Source organism: Onychomys torridus, chromosome 21 (assembly GCF_903995425.1).
Source record: "Onychomys torridus chromosome 21, mOncTor1.1, whole genome shotgun sequence".
NCBI lineage: Eukaryota > Metazoa > Chordata > Mammalia > Rodentia > Cricetidae > Onychomys > Onychomys torridus.
In genome coordinates, this window is record NC_050463.1 from 1,523,775 (window position 1) to 1,542,216 (window position 18,442).

Here is an 18,442-nt window from a genome sequence, read left to right on the forward strand (position 1 = left end):
AGCGGGGTGGGCGTGTGCGCCGGAGGCCCTTCCCGTCACCCCTGGCTGCCCCGGCCGGCCCCGGCCTCCCGGTGCGCTCCGGGGACCCTGGGGACCCCTGTCGGGGATCACCTCGCCGTCGCACTGCTTCCCCTCGCCACCCTGGTCCGCGGGCTCTGATCCGCACGCAAAAGTGTGGCGTCCCCGCCCTTCGAAAGCGGAGAATGCCTCCCCGTGCGCCCGGGGCCCGCGCGGCCCTCTGGCCGTGCTCACCTCGCGGACACCGGGGGTTTCCTCACTCCATCTCATTCCAAAGGCGCAGCCGCGGTCCTTCCTCCGGGGCTGGCTTGCCCCAGCTTGTCTCTGCCCTCCAGAACCCGGGCACTCGTACCTTTGTGCATCTGGGGACCCTCTCGTTTCGGGGACCAGTGCTTCCCGGCCCCCTCTCACCCCCACAGTCAAGGAACCTTTCCCGAGTTCAGGGTGGCGCCGCCTCCCGCGCCTGTCTCCCAGCTCCTGCCTAGGGCATCTAATGACCCGGGGAACCCTTGTGATGACCCTGCATTTTGGCATCCCGCTAGCCAATCCCCTGGTGCGATACCTCTTGGCATGGCCCCCAGGTTGCCTCTGAGGTTCCTTTCCCCAAGTCCTATCCCCCTTAGGGGTGGAGGTGGAGGGGATTGTGTACCCCCAAACCTAGACATCATCCCCTGGATGGGCCTTTTGGGGTGCGTAGCTTCCCACCAGCCACTGCCCACAGTCATTGAGACTCACCCTCACCCGAGGTGCCTGGGCTCTGGAGGAAGGGAACCCTGTCCACAGGCTCTGTCCCTCTCCATGGCCACCCTGTCCCCAGCGCCGCTGTTGCGATGTCTCATGATGAACGGAAGGGGAACAAGATGGACCTGGGTCCCTGCCTGTGGCTGTTTGCAACTTCAGGCCAGTTGTGTGGGGTCTGTGGGCATAGGCCACCCCTGTTCCTCCGCTGCGTGCGTGTGTGCGTGCGTGCGTGCGTGTGTGTGTGTGTGTGTGTGTGTGTGTGTGTTCCATGGCTTTTGATCCCTTTTATAATCATCATGGACACAAGTACAGGTTGTGACCCCGAGGCCTGTCTTCATTCCTCCCGTGTGTTGGGTCCCCTGCCCAGAAGCCACCCTCACTAATTAAAAGGTCAAGAGCTGGCAGGGTCTTGTCATGCACACCTTTAAGTGCCAGGCCAGCCAGGGCTATGAGTGACAGCCTATCTAAAAACAATATTAAGAAGTTGAAGCCGGGCAGTGGTGGCGCACAACTTTAATTCCAGTATGTGGGAGGCAGAGGCAGGTGGGTCGCTGTGAGTTCGAGGCCAGCCTGGTCTACAGAGCAGGTTCCAAAATAGCCAGGGCTGCACAGAGAAACCTTGCCTTTGGGGTGTGTGTGTACTAATTTTTCCCTCACACCTGATGTCCAGCCCCTCCCTGGGCTCAGCTACAGGCCTTGCCCTTCACTGGGCAGAAACTTCGGCAGCTTTGGCAGGTGTTCAAAGCCAGAGGCTGTGCTGGGATGCACAGTGGAGCCATGCCTCTGCCCTGCCTGCCCTCAGGTCTTTGAATCTGGGGCCTGTGGGCTGATGGAGCATAGAAGAAAGTTCTGGGGAGGGGAGATAAAGCAGGGAACAGAAGGGGAGAGGCAGGGAGAGCCTCTGAAGAGTCAGGATTCCCAATTGTTCTGGGGATGCCTCAGTCCAGGAGACGGGGAAGGGGAGCTGAGGAGACCCAAATTCACATGACAGCAGTGTGCTGGTAATCCCAGAACCCCGGAGGATCCAGTCAGCAGCCCTAGCTTGAACCCTGAGCTCCGGCTGAGCCAGAGCCCAGGCCGTGAGGGGCTGGAGAGGCAGCTCACTGCGGACTGCTCTTGCAGAAGACTCAGTTTCCAGCACCCACGGAGCCCCTCACAACCGCCTGCAATTCCATTCCAGGGGATCCAGTGCTCTCGCCAGACCTCCGTCGGACCTCTGTGGGCTCCTATATTCACGTGGTGCAAAGACACATAAACTCGGGCATGTACGCATACAGTTGTTGTTTTTTCAATAATTGAACTTAATTTTACATGCATTGGTTGTGAGCTGCCATGTCGGTGCTGGGAATTGAACCTGGGTCCTCTGAAAGAGCAGCCAGTGCTCTTAACCCTTGAGCCACCTCTCCAGCCCCCACATACACTTTTTAAGTTTAAAAACCGAAAAGTGAACCAAGCCGGGTGGCGCACGCCTTTAATCCCAGCACTCGGGAGGCAGAGGCAGGAGGATCTCTGTGAGTTCGAGGCCAGCCTGGGCTATAGACCCAGACTGTGTCTACAAACATCACAACGAACCCAAGGCCTTAGCTCACCAGCCTTGCTCTTGCCTGGGACTCAGGGAGCCCTGGGTTCCAGTCACAGCACCACATAAATGGGCTGCACTGGTTCAAGCCTGTCTCATTCCAGCACTGGTGGAAAAGTCAGCTCTAGGGGCAGTGTGGGGGAGGGGGCATCCGTCCAGAGGAACCCTGAGAGTGGAACCCAGGGGTGCCGGCAGTGCGCTCGCTGGGTGGAGTACTTGGGGGGGTGACCTCCCCATGTCACAGGTGTGTCAAAGCCTGGTGTGGTGGGGGCCCAACCCTGAGAGTGATCTGCCGGAAGGTACCTGAGGAACACCAGAATGCCCTCTGACAGCCACCTGCATGCTTGTGTGCACTTGCAAGTGAACACACACACACACACACACACACACACACACACATGCACGCAAGCACACACGCGTGCACAAGGAAGAGAAAGCATGAACAACATACAAACTCGTAAAGTAATACAAAATAAACTGGACACTTCAGCAGGGGTGGTGTGTCTCAGCAATAGAGCACATCCCAGCATGCACCTGGCCCTAGGTTCATCCCCCATCATCAAATTAAGAACTAAATATGGGGGCTGGAGAGAGGGCTCAGCAGTTAGAGCACTGGCTGCTCTTCCGGAGGACCTGAGTTCAGTTCCCAGCACCCACGTGGTGGCTCACGACCATCTTAACTCCAGTGCCGGGGTTGTGCCGCTGTCTCTGGCTTCTGTGTGCACAGCACCCATGGTGCAGACTGGGAGGCACAACACCCACACACATGAAGATAAAAGCTTGGAAAGGCGCTCGCTTTCCAAGTACGACAACTTGCGATCGATTGTGGACGTGTCTTCTGACCTTCACCCCAGTGCCACAGATTAAAGGTGTGTGCAGAGGCAGTTTGCAGGACACTCTGGGAGACAAGGCGTCCTGGTCACCATGCTGACGCCAGCCTTGGCACACACGTCTCTGAGCATGGGAGGATTCTTGGCATGTCAGGCTTCACGTACCAATAATAAAGCTAAATGTGCAGGATCCTTTGGTTCTTTTGAAAATGACTGCAGAAATCAGTGTCGAGGGCCTCTCCCCGATGGGCAGCGGTGAACCCTTGACCAGCATGGTGCCCTGGATTCCACCCCAGCACCAAAATACTGAGCCACCTTCATGAAGTGGCAGACTACTCCATCACAAGAGGCAATCCTCCCCAGCTCTGAGCACCCCTCCCTGTCCCTGCTTTTCCAACCCCACCGTGAGCCTCTTGTTTCTTTCTTGAAGTGGTTTTTCTGTGTAACAGCCCTGGCTGACCTGTCACAGGCTCTGTACACCAGGCTGGCTTTGAACTCACAGCGATCTGCCTCCCTAGTGCTGAGAAAAGGTGTGCGCCACCGCGCCCAGCCCCACGGTGACCTTTCGACTGCCTCTGCCTGCCTGTGGCCTGTGCTGGAGCCTCGTCTCCCTGCTCATGGCCAGCTAATGCTCTGGCAGTGGATGGCCCTATCCTTTCTCATGGTGACCAATGGCAGAAACAGGACCTGGAGGAGCTGAGCAGTCTGTGGCAGCCACAGGACAGCAGGACACATGGTCATATGGGAGGGCCATGGGGTTGCTGGGGGACCTGGGGTCTGTGGGCTGGATGTTAGGTGTGGCAGGAGGCTTTCAGGGAAATTTGGGGCTTGTGGAGTAGGGAAGGGCTGTAGGGAGTCCTGCACATGGGTGCAGATGGAGGACCCATCCCCACCTCCTGGACCAGGCCCAGAACCCACTGCAGGGTGCTCTACCACAGGCTGTACTGCCCTTGGCCTGCTGTGACCACCAGTGACTTAGAGCCTGGACACGGGAGGCCTATGTGGGGCAGGCTGTGTGAAAGTCCTGCAGAAATCTCCAGGGAAGGCAGGACCAGGTCCCAGCTGATAGATGCAGGCCTGTCCAAGAAAAGTGTCTTACAGTAGAGGGGCTAGTGACAGAGAACAGGGAAAGGAGTCCCCTCATTGGTAGGGGACACCAGGGGTGATGGTGGCATCCCAGAGCTGTCCGACTATTCACAGCTAGTGTGCTATACAGGACAGAGCCTCATTCACTGGACACCTCCCCTGCCAAACCTTCATCATCCTGCCCATGGATGCTGGGGTCGCCAGTCCCTGTCCTGGAGGGAACTTACAAACCCTGGGTCCTCTGGGGTGGCCCAGGTCACTATGGCCAGCCCTAGAGAACCCACAGAAGAGTGGCATCTCTGTTGGGGGGGCTGCCCTGGTACGATCCAGTGAGAAGGTGGTCCTTTTGTGTGATGGCAGGCCAGAGGCGCCATGCAGCCTGGAGGAGACCCTGATGGGACTGAGGATGACCGGGCACACTCACTGGGCTCTGTAGAACCACTGACCCCCGCAAGCCTCCCTGAGGCCCAGAAGCAGGTGGGTCCCACAGGCTGGGTAGCAGGCACTGTGGGTTCGCCAGGCACCCTCAGAGCTGTGGCTCACACAGACTGAGAAGTCAGAGGCTGAGAAGTTCCTACCATCGGTTTATTGAAGGAAAGCAAGTTTCTGGCTGGCTGCTGGCCCTAGCTCGGAGAGGCTGGTGACCTTGAGACCCTGGTAGCAGTCCAGACCCTGGCCTGTGACGCTGAAAGACAGGAACGGCCAGGCGTGTTTCCAGAACCTTCCTCCAGTGGCCCAACAAAGCTTGTAGCAGGGCGTCTTCCTAGGTCAGGAGGCAGGAAGGTGACCATGGTAAAGGCTGCCTCCCAGCTGCGCCCCCAACCTTCAGTTTTCAATGTGGGGCTTCTTGCCAGGAGTGCAGGGCAAGTGAGTCTGAGGCCCACGAGGGGCTCCCTGCACTGAGGCCCGGGAGCTGGAGGAGGCCTGCCTCCTGCTGGCCTGGCCCCCACCTGGTCCAGGCAAGGCTGAGGGAAGTCTGCAAGGCCATCCGAGGCAGTCCGCGACCCAGACGTGGCAGAGCATCTGGGAAAGGCAGAGGGAAGCCATTAGCAGCCTGACTCGGGGATGGGAGCGACCCCGGCACCCTGGCCTGCAGCACCTATGCTAGACACGCTCAGGCTCAGGCTCGTCATCCTCCTCATCCTCGTCCTCATCGTCCTCAGCACAGGCCTTGTCCAGTGGCGCCTCCCCATCCCGGGCCAGCTCCTCCACGTGGGCTAGCATGTCGGCCATCAGCGCCTCCTCCAGGCGCTTGCGCACCTGCTGCACCAGCTCCTCCTGCTTCCTGGAAGGACACACTCTGACAGGGCACACGGGCTGGGGACCGGTCACCTCAGGGCCTCAAGGAACCCGGTGCTCAGTCCACAGGTACGCCACCACTCATGCCTTCTAGAAACTCCAACAGCTTCCCCATCAGCTTGAGCGACTGCTGGTCTAACATTTTCAACTTTTCAGGTCCAAGATACGTGAAAACCACAGATGACCCAGATGACAGCCAGCTGAGGGCCCACATCCACACAGAGCAAGCAGATCCTGGGCCCTGGGGCCACAACAGGCCCTGAATCTAGTTAGTCCCGGCAGGTCCTTGCTCTTGTCCTATCTGGCTAACACACTGGTGTGAGAACGGAAACCCAGGCCAGCCCCTCGGGGTCCAGGGCCTCCCGGTGAGGAGCCCTGCCTCAGGCGCTCAGCAGCCCTGTACACACAGGAGTGCAGGGCCACTCCGGGCCACTCTGGTGGCCCCACCCAGCCCCTCAGTTTCCCAATGCTCCCAGGCCTGTGGTAGGTAGTCATGGTTACTGAGCCAAGACTGACCCTCACGTCTGTGTTACCCCCACCCCACCCCTGACCGCAGCCATTCTAGAAGCCATACTAAGAAGCCAGGTAGTTGCCAGCCTGCCCGGCATCCCTGCCGTGACTAACTGTGGAGATGGGGTGCGGGGCGCCAGTTACCTGATGTCGTCGTCAGTCACCATGAAGGCTTTGCACAGTGGCTGCGCGGTGTTTAGCCACACACCAGGGTTCTTCTCCACGGCTGCAGAGAGCTGGCCCGTGATGGGCAGCGTGCTGGTGTGCAGTGCACTGGCGATGGCGGACAGCAGCGTCTCATCTGTGCAGCCGGGGCCCACCCCTGTGGGGAGGACAGTGTGGGCAGGCCCGGGACAGCACAGGTTCCTCCCCATGGGCCGAGGCTGCCACCTGGGAAGCCATGACCTCACCCAGGCTAGTCAGTCAAAAGACAAGGAGTCAACCTCAGCAAAGCCTGGCGCGGTGGCACAAGCGATCTGTGAGCCTGAGGCCTGCCAGGGTTCCACAGTAAGTCTCCAGAGATGGCTAGCAGAGTGCTCACTAATCTTGGAGAGGACCTGGGGAATGCTTGCCAGCACCCACTGGAGGACCCACTACTGCCTGTCACTCCAGTTGCAGGCTATGACGCCTCTGGCCTCCACGGGAACCAGTAGGCAGGAGGTACAGCACACACAAACAAGTAAGCACACCTTTACAAAAGAGGCCTCACTGAAGCCCAGAGAGCCGCATCCACCCGCCCCAGCTCACCCTGCAGGCCCTTGGGCAGGTCCATGGTCCTGACAAGCTCCTCAGCGATGTCGAAGGCACTCAAGCCGCTCAGCTTCTTCTCCCAGAACAGCTTTAGGGAGAGAGAGGCAAGGTTACAGGCAGCAGAGGTGGGGGTGTGACCACATCCATCCAGCCCAGCCCCCAGGAGCCACGGGGGTGTTTACAAATAGGCCTGAAAAACACAAATAAGCCTTGGCTTTGTTATGTTGGTTTTTTTATTTAAGTGGAGGTTTCTTGCTGAGACTGAAATCTACAGCCTCAACTCTGCAGTGTTGGGCTAAGGGCCACTAAGCTCGGCGGCTCATTCTTTCTGAAGAGTAAGTACTTTTACAAGCAAAGATTCAGAGGTGGGGGATGTAGCTCTGGGGCAGCGCCCCCCACCCCCCCCCCCGTCTCGTTAAGGCACTGGCTCCTTCCACCCCTGAAGGACGAGCTTTAGGACAAAGCCTCAGGACGCCTGCTGGCTGCGCGGGGGCTCACCTGCCTCGGCTGGTCCACTGCCTTCTGCGGGTCGCTCTTGACCTTGTTGCTGGGGTGGTTGGTGATCTTGGTCACCGGCTGCTTGAAGATGGACGCGGTCTGCCGTACAGGCAGTGCGGTGTTCAGGTCGGGCTTGCCCTGGGGGGAGAAGACTCTGCAGCGGGCCGCTCCGACCGGGATCCATGGAGGGTTGGAGGGGCCAGGGAGGCGTTTAGCCAGAGCCTGAATGGTGTTGGGTGGGCGATCAGGCGGGCAGACCTCCCACCCACCGAACCAAATGCGCGCCATGCTCCCGCCAGCCGAGGAACTGACTCGATGGCGATGGAGGCTAACCCCGAGGGCCCGCCCCCTGCCCTGACGTCACCGCCCTCACCTTGACCTGGTTGGAGGAGTCATAGCGCACGCGCTGGCGGCTCTTATTCATCTTGTTCATCAGCATTTTCCCCGTGCGGAAATCGAAGGTGCTGAGGTCCATGGAGCCGCCCAGGTAACGGGCCAGCTGTGGCTTGCTGCGGAACTTCTTCCCGCTGGGGCTGCGGGCGGGAGGCTGGTCAGCCCGAGCAGGATCACCCCGGCCCACCACCCTTGGAAGGGAGTGCTCTCCGCGCCCCGGGGTTATGACATCAAAGGGAAAGCAAGCGGGAAGCACAGCCCTAGGGAGCCGGGCCTCGGGGCATGCACCCCTCGGCTGCCTGGGCCAGAAACCAGCCCTCGCTCCCCAGAAGTCACCTATCTGTAGGGTACAGGGCTGTATTTATTTTGGGGGAACAGGTCTCATGTAGCCCAGGCTAGTCTCAAAACTCACTATGTAAGCAAGAATTCCTGATCCTGCTGGGCGGCGGTGGTGCTACACACCTTAGTCCCAGCACTCGGGAGGCAGAGGCAGGAGGATCTCTGGGAGTTCAAGTGCAGCCTGGTCTACAGATCGAGATTCAGGACAGGCTCCAAAACTACACAGAGAAACCCTGTCTCCAAAAACCAAACCAAACCAAACCACCCTGATCCTGCGGCTTGCAGCTCCTGAGTGGCCACTGCCTGGATTCAAGTGTTGCTGGAGACAGGACCCACGGCTTCAGGACTGCTACACACTCATCAGCTTCCTTTGATTGGTTTTGAGACAGGGTCTCGTGTACCCTAGGCTAGCCTTGAACTTACTCCCAAGTGTGGGCTGGCACATGTACCAACATGTTCTCTTGAGCCCGCGCACACAGGACAGGCATAGGTCTGACAACCCCAGCTGCTCCAGCTAAATTCTAGGTCTTCTGCAAACTGGATCACACCTATGATGGACACTCAGAGACAAAAAGTAGGGGCAGCCTGTGTGATCCACTACATGCTGGAATATTACTCAGCCATGAAAAGGGGCAAAGCTCTGACATGGTACAATATGGAGGAGCCCTGAGGACAGTCAGTGAAGCATGGGGGACCCCACGGATGGGATAGGGAGTGTTCCGGAAGCAGGTTTGTCAGGGCTGGGTGCAATACTCTGGGATTGGTTTTATAGTTGCACAATCTGCTCTCAGTAATCAGAGTGGTGACAGGCTGGGTGCGGCTCTGGGTTCCATCCCGCCTCAGACCACAGGTGAGCTTCTGGCAGTCGGGCTGACGGTACAGCTTGCTGGCAATCACTGTCCCTCTTTACAGCTGAGACTGGTGGTGTCTGCTGGGAACCTTTTGTATGTGACTGTCCTGCTCAGACAGATAATGCCCCACGCACACCAGGATCCCAGAGTGCCCCCAGAACCCACTCTGCCAGGAGAGGTTCCCCAGTGTGAGAACCACACAGAAATGAAGCACCCCAGCCCACACTGCCTGCCAGGGCCTGGGATCCCAAAAGCACAGGGCTGGCACTGAGCCCACATGTGCCTCAAGCTTCAGATCCAGCTATGGACCCCAGCCAGGCACAGGCCTTTGATTGGCAGCTGCTTAGAGGGTGGGAGGGAGCATGGGGTAGTGTAAGGCAAAGGCTTTGCCACACTGAAACCTTGGTCCCCTTGTCTCCTCCTTCTGAATGTGATGATGGGCAGTGAAGCCTGGTTTTTGGGGTTGGTATGGGGATGAACCAAAGTCAACCATGTGCCAGGCAGAAGTCTACTCCCTGAGCTCAGCCTTAGCCTCTGGGGCCTCATTTTAAAATGGCAAAGGCTCCAAAGTCTTGTTGACGGTGATCCCACCTGTGTGAACACGCCAAAAGCCCACTGCCCTCTAATGAGTGAATTTGGCATACAGGTTGAATCATCTCAACAAAGCTGTATTAATTTAGGAAACAAAACCAGGCACGGTGGCACATAACTCTCAGCTGAGAGCGAGGGAGGAGGGCCCCCAAGTTCCAGGCCAACCTGGGCTACATAGCAAGACCATGTCCCAAACAACAGAAGTCGAGACAGAAAGGCTGTGGCGGCTGGGGTGGGGGTGCCTTGAGGTGCGGGTGTGTGGCAAACAGCGCAGGCTGCTTTCTGAGCACCGCTCTGCAGATCCATACACAAGACCATGCAATGCACCCAGAGCTGGGCAGCTCAAGCGTGCCCTCAGCAGGCAGAGTGCAGACCTGCAGAAACACCGGGGACAAGGTTCCCAGGCCGCCTGTGGGAGGGTTCTTAGTGCGGAAGCTCACCTAAGAATCTTTTGACTGACAGGATGTCATACTCGAGTGAGTTGGGTGGCATCCCAGCTGTTCTGGGGCATGGATGTTCGAGGACAGGATAAGTGGGGTAACTACGCCTGGGGACAAAGGTGGCTTTGGACCAACTCCCATTGTCCAGGCCGCAGCCCCCACCAGGCACCAGGTGTGCTTCTCACATTGCTTTGGACAGAGGTGAGGAGAGCAGCGGGCTGGAGACTGCCAAGCTTGAGGTGCCCCAGGAAAAAGGTGGCAGAGCTGGGACCATGGCCTACGGACTCCAGAGGACAGAACACCTGGGCTAACAAGCTTTAAAAAGCTCCAGCAAGGCTGGGCAAGTCAGGAAGAAGGGGGTGGGACCACATGCACATGTGACCCAAAGACACCATTAGCAGCACCACTGGGAAAACCCCCTGGTCCTTCAGGAACCCACAGCTCCGCCCCTCTTTTCAGACCTAAAGGAACCTGAGACCCTCCCCACAAAGCAGCCATGCAATTCTGACTGCAATGAGGAAGTGGCGGCGATAATGGGCTCAGGAAGTAGATGCTGGGGATGTAGTATAGCGGCAGGGTGCTGGTCTAGCATGCACAAGGCCCAGGGTTCTGTGCCCACACCACACAAAAGCCGAGGGAAGACAACAGCAGGTGCGGGCTGCAATCCAGACAGCTGTCATACCCCGCCCGAGGGGTTGCAAGCCAGCCGGTTTATGTAGACTATACCCAGACACTGCACCGAAATTAAAAAGGCAGGTGTCTTTCTGGGGGCACGACTGAAGAGCAGGGGCTTTGGAAGAACCGCGGGGAAGGAGGCATTTGCGGGGGGGGGGGCAGAATATGCAGCGGAGGGTCAAGGCACCTGGGCAGTCCGCCCTGCTCCCCGGAACTTCCCCACGAGGGTCAGCCCAGCCTCCCACCCCCGCTTCCCAGCGGCGTCTGGCCAAGGCTGGGCGCCCCTCGCCTGGCGCGCACGGTCCCTGACTCCGCAGAGGACAAAAGCTCGCGGCACACGCGGGCGCCGAGCCACGAGGCTGCGGCTGCAGGCGGCGCGCACGCGTCCCGGGCCAGAGGAAGCCCCGCGTGGCGCACGCGCGCTGAGTGACAGCGGCGCGGAGCGGTGCGCACGAGCCGCAGGGCCGGACGCACGCGCACTGGGCGCTGAGCCGAGGCCGGCGCGTGCGCAGTGGCCGCAGCGGGCGCGTAGGACGCACGCTCGCACGCACGTCGCCCGGCCCAGACCGCGGCCCGCAGTCGGGGCGCCCAGGCCGCCGCAGAGGCCGCTGGGAGGCGCCCGTTGGGGCCCTGCGCGGCCGGCGCGCTCATTCACCTATAGTAAAAGACATCCCTGTGGCCGGCCGACAGCCCCGACCTCCTGGGCACTTCTTCCCTTTCCCAGCCCTGCGGGAGCGCCGGGCACTCCCACCTCTTCCGCTCCATCGCGCCCCGGCTCTCCGCCCGCCTCCGGGCCCGCCGCCGCCGGTGCCGCCGCCGGTGCCGCCGCCAGTCGCGACCCCCGGGCTCGTCGCCGCCTCGGTTCCCGCCGCCGCCGCCGCCGCTCGCCGCGGCTGTTCCGACCCGCGGGCCTCCGCCCTCCGCCCCCAGCCGGGCGCGCGCCGGCTGTGCCACCCGCTCGGCCCCCTCCCCGCGCTCCACAGCCCCCGCTAGGGGGGCCGCTCCGCCCACCCGCCCGCGCGTGGGGCCCGTCTGCGCAGCCGCGGAGCCCGGCCCCGCCCCGCCCAGCTCGTGGGACCTGTCGGACGGCAGTCCCGGCTCTCTGCGCAGCCGCAGCCTCGGTCCCGCCCCTATCCGCTCGCAAGACCCGCCCCGCGGCGGGGGAGGCCAATCGGGTCGGTCTGAGCCCCTCCGCTCCGAGGGGCCTCGCGGGCCCCGCCCAGGCTCATTAGCAGGACCCGCGCGCGGCAGGCCGACCAATCAGAGCGCCCGGGATGCCTGCGTTCGCTTGTGTGGCCCGCCTCGAGACAGCGGCAGCCAATCAGCGCGGCGGGGGCGGGCCCCCAGCCGCGCTTGCGCTCTGGACTCGGCCAGCAGCGAGCGTTCTGCACCGGGCCCCTACCACGCTGGAGCCGTTCCCCGGGCGGGCGGCGGTCCTGGGGCCGGGAGCGGCTGCACCTGCGCAGTGTGCGTCTGGCAGGGCCTCGCCTATTGTGACAGCGTCTAGAATAGCCCCACTCCCATCCCGCACACCTCTGCGCCCACACTGGTGGGGTGACGGGCGTGCACCGCACCACTCTAGGCTTCGCCCAAAACTGTTGTTTAAGTTTATTCTTGCCGGGCAGTGGTGAGCACAGCTTTGATCCCAGCCCTCGGGAGGCAGCGGCAGGCGGGTCTCTGTGAGTTCGAGGCCAGCCTGGGCTACAGAGTGAGTTCCAGGACAGCCAGGGCTACACAGGGAAACCCTGTCTTGGAAAAGTAATTTAAAAACAAAAATTGTACATTTCCCCATCCAGAACCATCTAATTCTCCCAGGCACGGTCTCTCAACCTGTAGCTCACTGTTTTGCCTGGACAGTCCGTCCAGGAGGTCCCCAGCACCCTGGTTTCAGGCATGTGCTCTGCTGGGCTTTTCTGTGGGTGTTGGGAAAGGGTTCATGTTCTCGTTCGTTTGGCAAGCAGATTGCTGAACTATCACCCCCCTCCATTTTTTTAAGACTAATAGGAGGTCTTAAGTAGCTCAGGGTGTTCCCGGTCTTCTGTATAGCTGGGGATGCCCGTACTGATCCTCTCACCTCTACCTCCACAGTCGGGGATGACAGGTGGGCATGGGCACGTGCAGTTATGTGGTGCAGGGATGGAGCCTGGCACATGCTAGGGAGCTACATCCCAGCCCGGTTTCTGACCTGTAGTTTTCCTGAATCCCACACCTGAATAACCCAGAGGCCTAACTCAGGTGCTAGGTCTGATGGAGCCGCCCCGGCCTCCCTTTTAGCTTGGTTTGGGACAGCCCGGCTGTCACCTCCCCATCCTGCCTCAGCCTTCCGAGTGTGGGAGACATAGCTTGACCATGCAGGTCAGAAGCTTCACTAAATCTCTCAAGCTGGCCTTAACTTCCCAATACCCCTGCTTCAGCATCCTGAGTAGCTGGGATGACAGGCCTGCTTTCCCAGGCCCAGGCCTTATTAAAGAGTTATGTGAATGAATATTTTGCCTCCATGTCTGTCTGTGCATCATGTGTGTTTCTGGAGCTCACTGAGGCCAGAACGGGGTATAGATCCCAAGACTGGAGCCACTGTGTAGGTGCTGGGACTAGAACCTGGGTCCTCTGCAAGAACAAGGGCTCTTTACCACAGAGCCATCCCTAAACTCTTTTATTGTCCCTAAAACCCCCTTTTTTGAGGCCAGGTCTCATGTAGCCCAGGCTGGCCTCTCCAAGAATCAGAGGATGACCCTGAACTCTTGATTCTCTTCACTCAATGTCCAGAGAGCTGACAGGATAGGTGGGTGCCACTGTACCGAGGATTTTCTGAGACAAAAGTCACTACATAGCCCACACTGTCTGGAACTCAGGAATCTGGCAGCCCCAGATAATGAAGAACTTAGATGAAAATGTGTATCATTGTACCAGGATGGATGGCAGCACTTTTTTTTATATATAACCGAAGAACCACTGTCTGCGGCTGGGGCCGTACCTCACTTAGTATGGCTCTCCTTCACCACACAGGAAGCCCTGGGGAGCCTCTCGGCCCCACAAACACAAAGCACACCTGTTGTCCTAGCACTTGGGAGGTAGTGGCATGGGTAAGAAGTTTAAGGCAGCCTTGGTTACGTATTGAGTTTGAGGCCAACCTAGGCTACCTAAGACCCTTCTCAACACAAACTAAACCAGGAAGAAGGCTGCTGTGCTGCTGGGCATGGTAGCTGCAGGGACTCTGAATACTATTTACAAGCCATTAAAGTTGAGAGTGACTTATGGGCCAGCCCGAGGGAACACACTGTGCCGTTTCTATCCAGGAAATACTTCAGTGTGGCAAGGATTTCTGCTTGCCATTGGAGACTTTTCCAGATGTCCAAACGTTGGGTGCTGAAAGGACCCCTGAGTTGAGGGAGCCTTGAGGAGGACGAGGAGGAGGGAGCCAGGTGGAGCATGAGGAGACCCAGGCGTCAGAGGTGTAAGAACAAGGTTTAATGCTAAACCCATCAAGGCAGCCCAAGTGTCCATCAATGCAGAGGCTCCCCCAGGACGATGCGGGCTTCCTCAGTGTCCGGCTTCCTCAGCATCCTCCACTAGGCTAGGCTGTTTCTGAGGCAGCGGGATGTGGCACCTGGGAGGGGACAGCACAGGGTGAGCTCAGCACACAAGGAGCCAGCCCAGGGGCCCCGAGCTCTGTGAGTGATACCAAAGTGTCACAGGAGCTGCAGGCCCTTGTCTGGAGGGTGGGAAAGAGGGCAGGGAGGGTAATCAACAGGCGAAGTGCCTGCCACAGAAGCATGTGGACCCAAGTTCCATCCCCCAACAGACAGGCAAAAAAAGGGGGCTGGTGTCCAGTCCAATGCATGAGCTCCAGGTTCAGAGGCCTGTGTGGTTGGCACCAGAGACTGTTCAGCAAGTGATGAATACCAGCTGCTCTGGCAGAGGACCTGTTCCCAGAACCACACAGCAGCTCATAACCACCAGGGACTCCAGGTCCAGGGCGCTCTGGTGCCCTCTTCTGGCCTCTGTGGGCACTGCAGGGTGTGTGTGTGTGTGTGTGTGTGTGTGTGTGTGTGTGTGTGTGTGTGTGTGTGTGTGTGTGTGCCAGTGCGCATGCACACACGCATACAAATCCACACACATGCACAAGTTGGGGCATATACAGGACTGTATTGTGGGCAACAAGCTACCAACATAACCAACACAGCCAGTTTGGTGTGGCTTGAAGACACACAGTGTTGCATGCCCTCAGCATATCCCAAGAGGCCCAGGGCAAGGGGCAGCCTCAGCTCTTCCATCTGTACAATGGAGTGTCTGCATCCCACCAGACTTGGGCACCACCTCTGTGAGCTAGGCTGCTAGCCAGTCTAGCAGCGGAGGTAAGTGACCAGGATCCAAAATCCTGGGGGACGTCTCAGGGATCCCCTCCAGAACCACTCCAGAACCCCCAACCCACAGCAGTCAGGCCCAACACTCAGACTCACCAGGGAGATCCTGTGTGTGGCGAGGGGTTGCCTAATCATTCTTCTTAAACTTGCCATTGATGTAAGGCACCCAGTCCAGAATCAGCCGCCAGTCTGTGGCCCACACGAGCCCCACGGCACCCACGGCACCCCACATGCTGGCTGTGGGGACCCTGGGAGGACAGAGGCAGTTAGACTGCTGGTGACTTAGCCTTTGAGAATCTTCTCCCATGACATCCCACACTGGTGACAGTCCAGGGCCCTCCCAGGGCCTGACCACAGGGCACGTGGGAGGCTGAGGCAGGCTGGCTGCTTTGGGTTCACAGCCATCCTAAAAGGCTGGGCCTGGGGGCGCACAGCTTTAACCCCAGGACTCAGGAGGCAGAAGTAGATGGATCTCTGAATTCAAGGCCAGCCTGGTCTACAGAGTCCTAGGACAGCCAGGGCTACACAGAGAACCCTTTTTGAAAAAACAAATAAACAAGGCCGGGCATTGGTGGCGCACGCCTTTAATCCCAGCACTTGGGAGGCAGAGGCAGGTGGATCTTTGTGAGTTTGAGGCCAGCCTGGTCTCCAAAGCGAGTTCCAGAAAAGGCGCAAAGCTACACAGAGAAACCCTGGGTCGAAAAACAAAAAAAAACAAAGAAAAAAAACTTGGATTCCAAGCACTGGACATCCATGAAACCTTCATCTGGGTCAGCTCAGGACTTGGGGTTGGTTCACTGTAAGACCCTTCCCTTTCGGGCGACAGACCCAGGCTGCTGGGTTCAGTTGGTCATGGCCAATGGGACCATGTGGAGTTTGGAAGAGAGAGCTTGTGAACCTCAACTATGCAGACCACCAAGCTACCAGCCAGCCAGCTACCCTGCTAGAACCTAACACCCCCCCCCCCCGTCCCCTACCAAGACACACAGGCTGTCACCTCCGAGCTTCAGATACAAACAGTACCTCCTACAAATGAGCCCACGTCCAGCAGGTGACCTCTGCCTGTAGCAATCACAAAATCCATGCTGTTGTCCACTGAGGTCACCAATACTATACAGCTTATCCTGTGGGGCCAGGTGTGGTACAGCTGTTGGCATTGATGCACTTTTATCTACCTATCATCTACTTACCTACCATCAATCACCTATAATCTATCATCTATCTATGTATCTACCATCTATCCACCATCTGTTTATTGAGACAGGGTGTTCCATGTGACCCACTCTGGCCTGGAATTCATGATGCATCAGAGGACAGGCATGAATTCCTGATTCTCCTGCCTGCAGATCCTCAGTGCTGGGATGACAGGCCCATGACAGGCCCCTGGTACTGGGGATGGCCCCTAAGACCTCAGAATTGTGTGAGAGATTGGAAGGGTGACTTTGGGGCTGCAGTATTAATTTGATAACTTTTATAACACACACACATTGTTGTTGTAGAGCAGGATCTTTGTTTCCAAGGCTGGCCTTGAATTCCTCATCCTCCTGCCCTGCCTCCTAAGTGCTGGCCCTGTCCCACCCTGCCAAGCCCGGGCTCAGTACTGAGGACTGGGACACAGCTGGATGAGTGATCTACCCACTGAGCCACAACTGCAGACTTGACACACCTGGATGACAACCGTTTTAGAGGGCTGAGGCTGTCACTTAGAGGTGTGAGCTTGACAACTGGTCTAGGGTCCCGAATCTCACTGCCATCGTTGTGAGCAAAAAGCAAAAATTAAAATTAAATTAAAAAACTTAAAAGCCGGGAGGTGGGGCTGGAGAGATGGCTCAGCGGTTGGGAGAGCTCACTGCTCTTGCAGAAGATCCACGTCTCCAGCTGCAGGGGATCCAACGCCTTCTGGACGCTTCGGGCACCTGCACTCTCGTGAGCACAAACTCACACACATACATGTAAGGGGAAGTAAACTAAAATTTAAAAAAGCACAAAAGGGGCCTCTTGCTCCAGGGGATCCAGGTTCAATTCCCAGCACCCACACGGTGCTCACAACCATCTCCAGCTCTGGGTTCAGGGGATCCGATGCCGTCTGTGCCTACGCGGCTTCCAGGCCACACGGTACACAGACATGCGTGCAACAGAACACTCGGCATGGTGCGTGCCTGTGCCTTCAGTAGTCAAGGAGAGTGACGCAGGGGGTGTGAGGCCAACTCGGGTTACAGAAACACTTTCCAAACAAAAACAAAAACAAATTAAAGACGGCACAATCAGAGCCAAAGGCTGCAGGCGCTAGGCGGACAGCCGGCGTCCCGAGCCCAGGGCACCCCCGTACCGCACGGTCGGGCTGGGGAAACTGAGGCTCGGGGCAGCTCAGGCTGACCTTGACCCTCCACCTGCACTGTCCTGGAGTACCTCAGCTGCCCCTGCCTCAGTTTCCCCACGTTCCCAGGGCACACGGGTGGGATGGCGGGCGGGCTCCTCACCAGTTCTTGGCCAATTCCCGGTAGCGCGGGCCCAGAAACCTGCCCAGCATCGCGGCGCGGTCTGGACACTCTGGGTCACTCTGTTCCCGTGCCCCGGAGCACTGCGCATGTGCGGACCTCCGGCGCACGCGCGAAGGGAAACGCACCTCCCGCTTCCGGCGGCCGTGCTCGCGGGCGGCGAAGACATTGACATCTGACTTCCGGGGAGGACGGACAGGCATTGCTAGGCCCCGCCCCTGTGGGCGGGGCGTCCGGCCTGCAGGCGGCTCCCAGGCTCCCGGGCTGTGGTCGCAGGGCATCCTGACGCTGTCGCGCGGCCTGGCACACTGGAAGGGGACTCGGGCCCGGGGTACTAATGTGACGACGTTAATAACACACCCTGGTGGGGCGCACGTCTCCAATCCAGCACTCGGGAGGCAGAGGCGGGAGGATCTCTGAGTTCGAGGCCAGCCTGGGCTACAGGGTGAGATCCAGGACAGCCAGGGCTGCACAGGGAAACCCTGTCTGGAAAACAAAACGTCAACAAGCAAAACAAAACCCACACGCTTTGCTGTGCCTCCACCTCCGAAGCGCTGGGCCTGCACCTCCAGGCCTGGTATAGGCAGGCAGTGCCAGGCTTGGTGCATGCCTGAAGAGCAGGCTACCCCACTGAGCCACAGGCCTGCCCTTGATCCGCTTAAACGGGAGGTAACAGGCCACACTGGCAAGGCACTGTGCAGGGCCCCAGGGGAGGCTGGGATTGCAGGTACCCTCACTTGCTCGGTTCTTCCTTACGGGACACCATGGCTTCCCTTGGTTGGCACACGGGCAGGCCCCCCTTGGTCAACCTTTCCGCTGACGCCCCTGTCTTTTCTGACCTCCAGAACGAGCAGACCAGCAGAAGGTAGGTAGGAACACCCTCAGATACACACCCCCAGCAAGCATTTGGGGCTGCCGCACCTGGATGCCGGAGCACCTGGATGCAGGGGCACAGACGCCCACAGGAAGCTCCGTCCTTT

The 18,442-nt window shown here is 58.9% G+C and overlaps 2 protein-coding genes across 3 annotated transcripts; both read right to left on the bottom strand.

Moving 5' to 3' along the window:
- Positions 1–4,817: 4,817 nt before the first annotated feature.
- Positions 4,818–11,671, bottom strand: Mbd3 (methyl-CpG binding domain protein 3). 2 transcript variants are annotated; one of them, XM_036171288.1, is made up of 7 exons: positions 11,256–11,671; positions 7,685–7,844; positions 7,312–7,449; positions 6,811–6,901; positions 6,208–6,385; positions 5,354–5,539; positions 4,818–5,277 (listed from the first exon to the last, which is right to left on the bottom strand). In XM_036171288.1, the coding sequence occupies exons 1-6, from the start codon at positions 11,363–11,365 to the stop codon at positions 5,359–5,361; spliced, it is 858 nt and encodes a 285-aa protein (XP_036027181.1). In that variant the 5' UTR covers positions 11,366–11,671; the 3' UTR covers positions 4,818–5,277; positions 5,354–5,358. The 2 variants fall into 2 exon arrangements, with proteins under 2 accessions (XP_036027181.1, XP_036027182.1); XM_036171289.1 differs by lacking the exon at positions 4,818–5,277 and having other exon boundaries at positions 5,350–5,539; positions 11,352–11,671.
- A 2,375-nt stretch (positions 11,672–14,046) lies between these two features.
- On the bottom strand, positions 14,047–17,570 carry LOC118571936 (cytochrome b-c1 complex subunit 10). The gene is made up of 3 exons (XM_036171305.1): positions 17,445–17,570; positions 15,061–15,212; positions 14,047–14,207 (listed from the first exon to the last, which is right to left on the bottom strand). The coding sequence occupies exons 1-2, from the start codon at positions 17,492–17,494 to the stop codon at positions 15,092–15,094; spliced, it is 171 nt and encodes a 56-aa protein (XP_036027198.1). The 5' UTR covers positions 17,495–17,570; the 3' UTR covers positions 14,047–14,207; positions 15,061–15,091.
- Positions 17,571–18,442: the final 872 nt, after the last annotated feature.

What these genes read in the sequence shown, in the direction of transcription:
- LOC118571936 (XM_036171305.1), bottom strand. Translation starts at nt 17,494, where the DNA reads ATGCTGGGCAGGTTTCTGGGCCCGCGCTACCGGGAATTGGCCAAGAAC. An exon ending in CGGGAATTGGCCAAGAACTG is followed by an intron (nt 15,213 to 17,444) that starts GTGAGGAGCCCG and finishes CTGTCCTCCCAG; the next exon opens with GGTCCCCACAGCCAGCATGT.
- Mbd3 (XM_036171288.1), bottom strand. Translation starts at nt 11,365, where the DNA reads ATGGAGCGGAAGAGGTGGGAGTGCCCGGCGCTCCCGCAGGGCTGGGAA. An exon ending in AGGGATGTCTTTTACTATAG is followed by an intron (nt 7,845 to 11,255) that starts GTGAATGAGCGC and finishes TCCCGCCCGCAG; the next exon opens with CCCCAGCGGGAAGAAGTTCC. An exon ending in GTGACTGACGACGACATCAG is followed by an intron (nt 5,540 to 6,207) that starts GTAACTGGCGCC and finishes GTGTCCTTCCAG; the next exon opens with GAAGCAGGAGGAGCTGGTGC.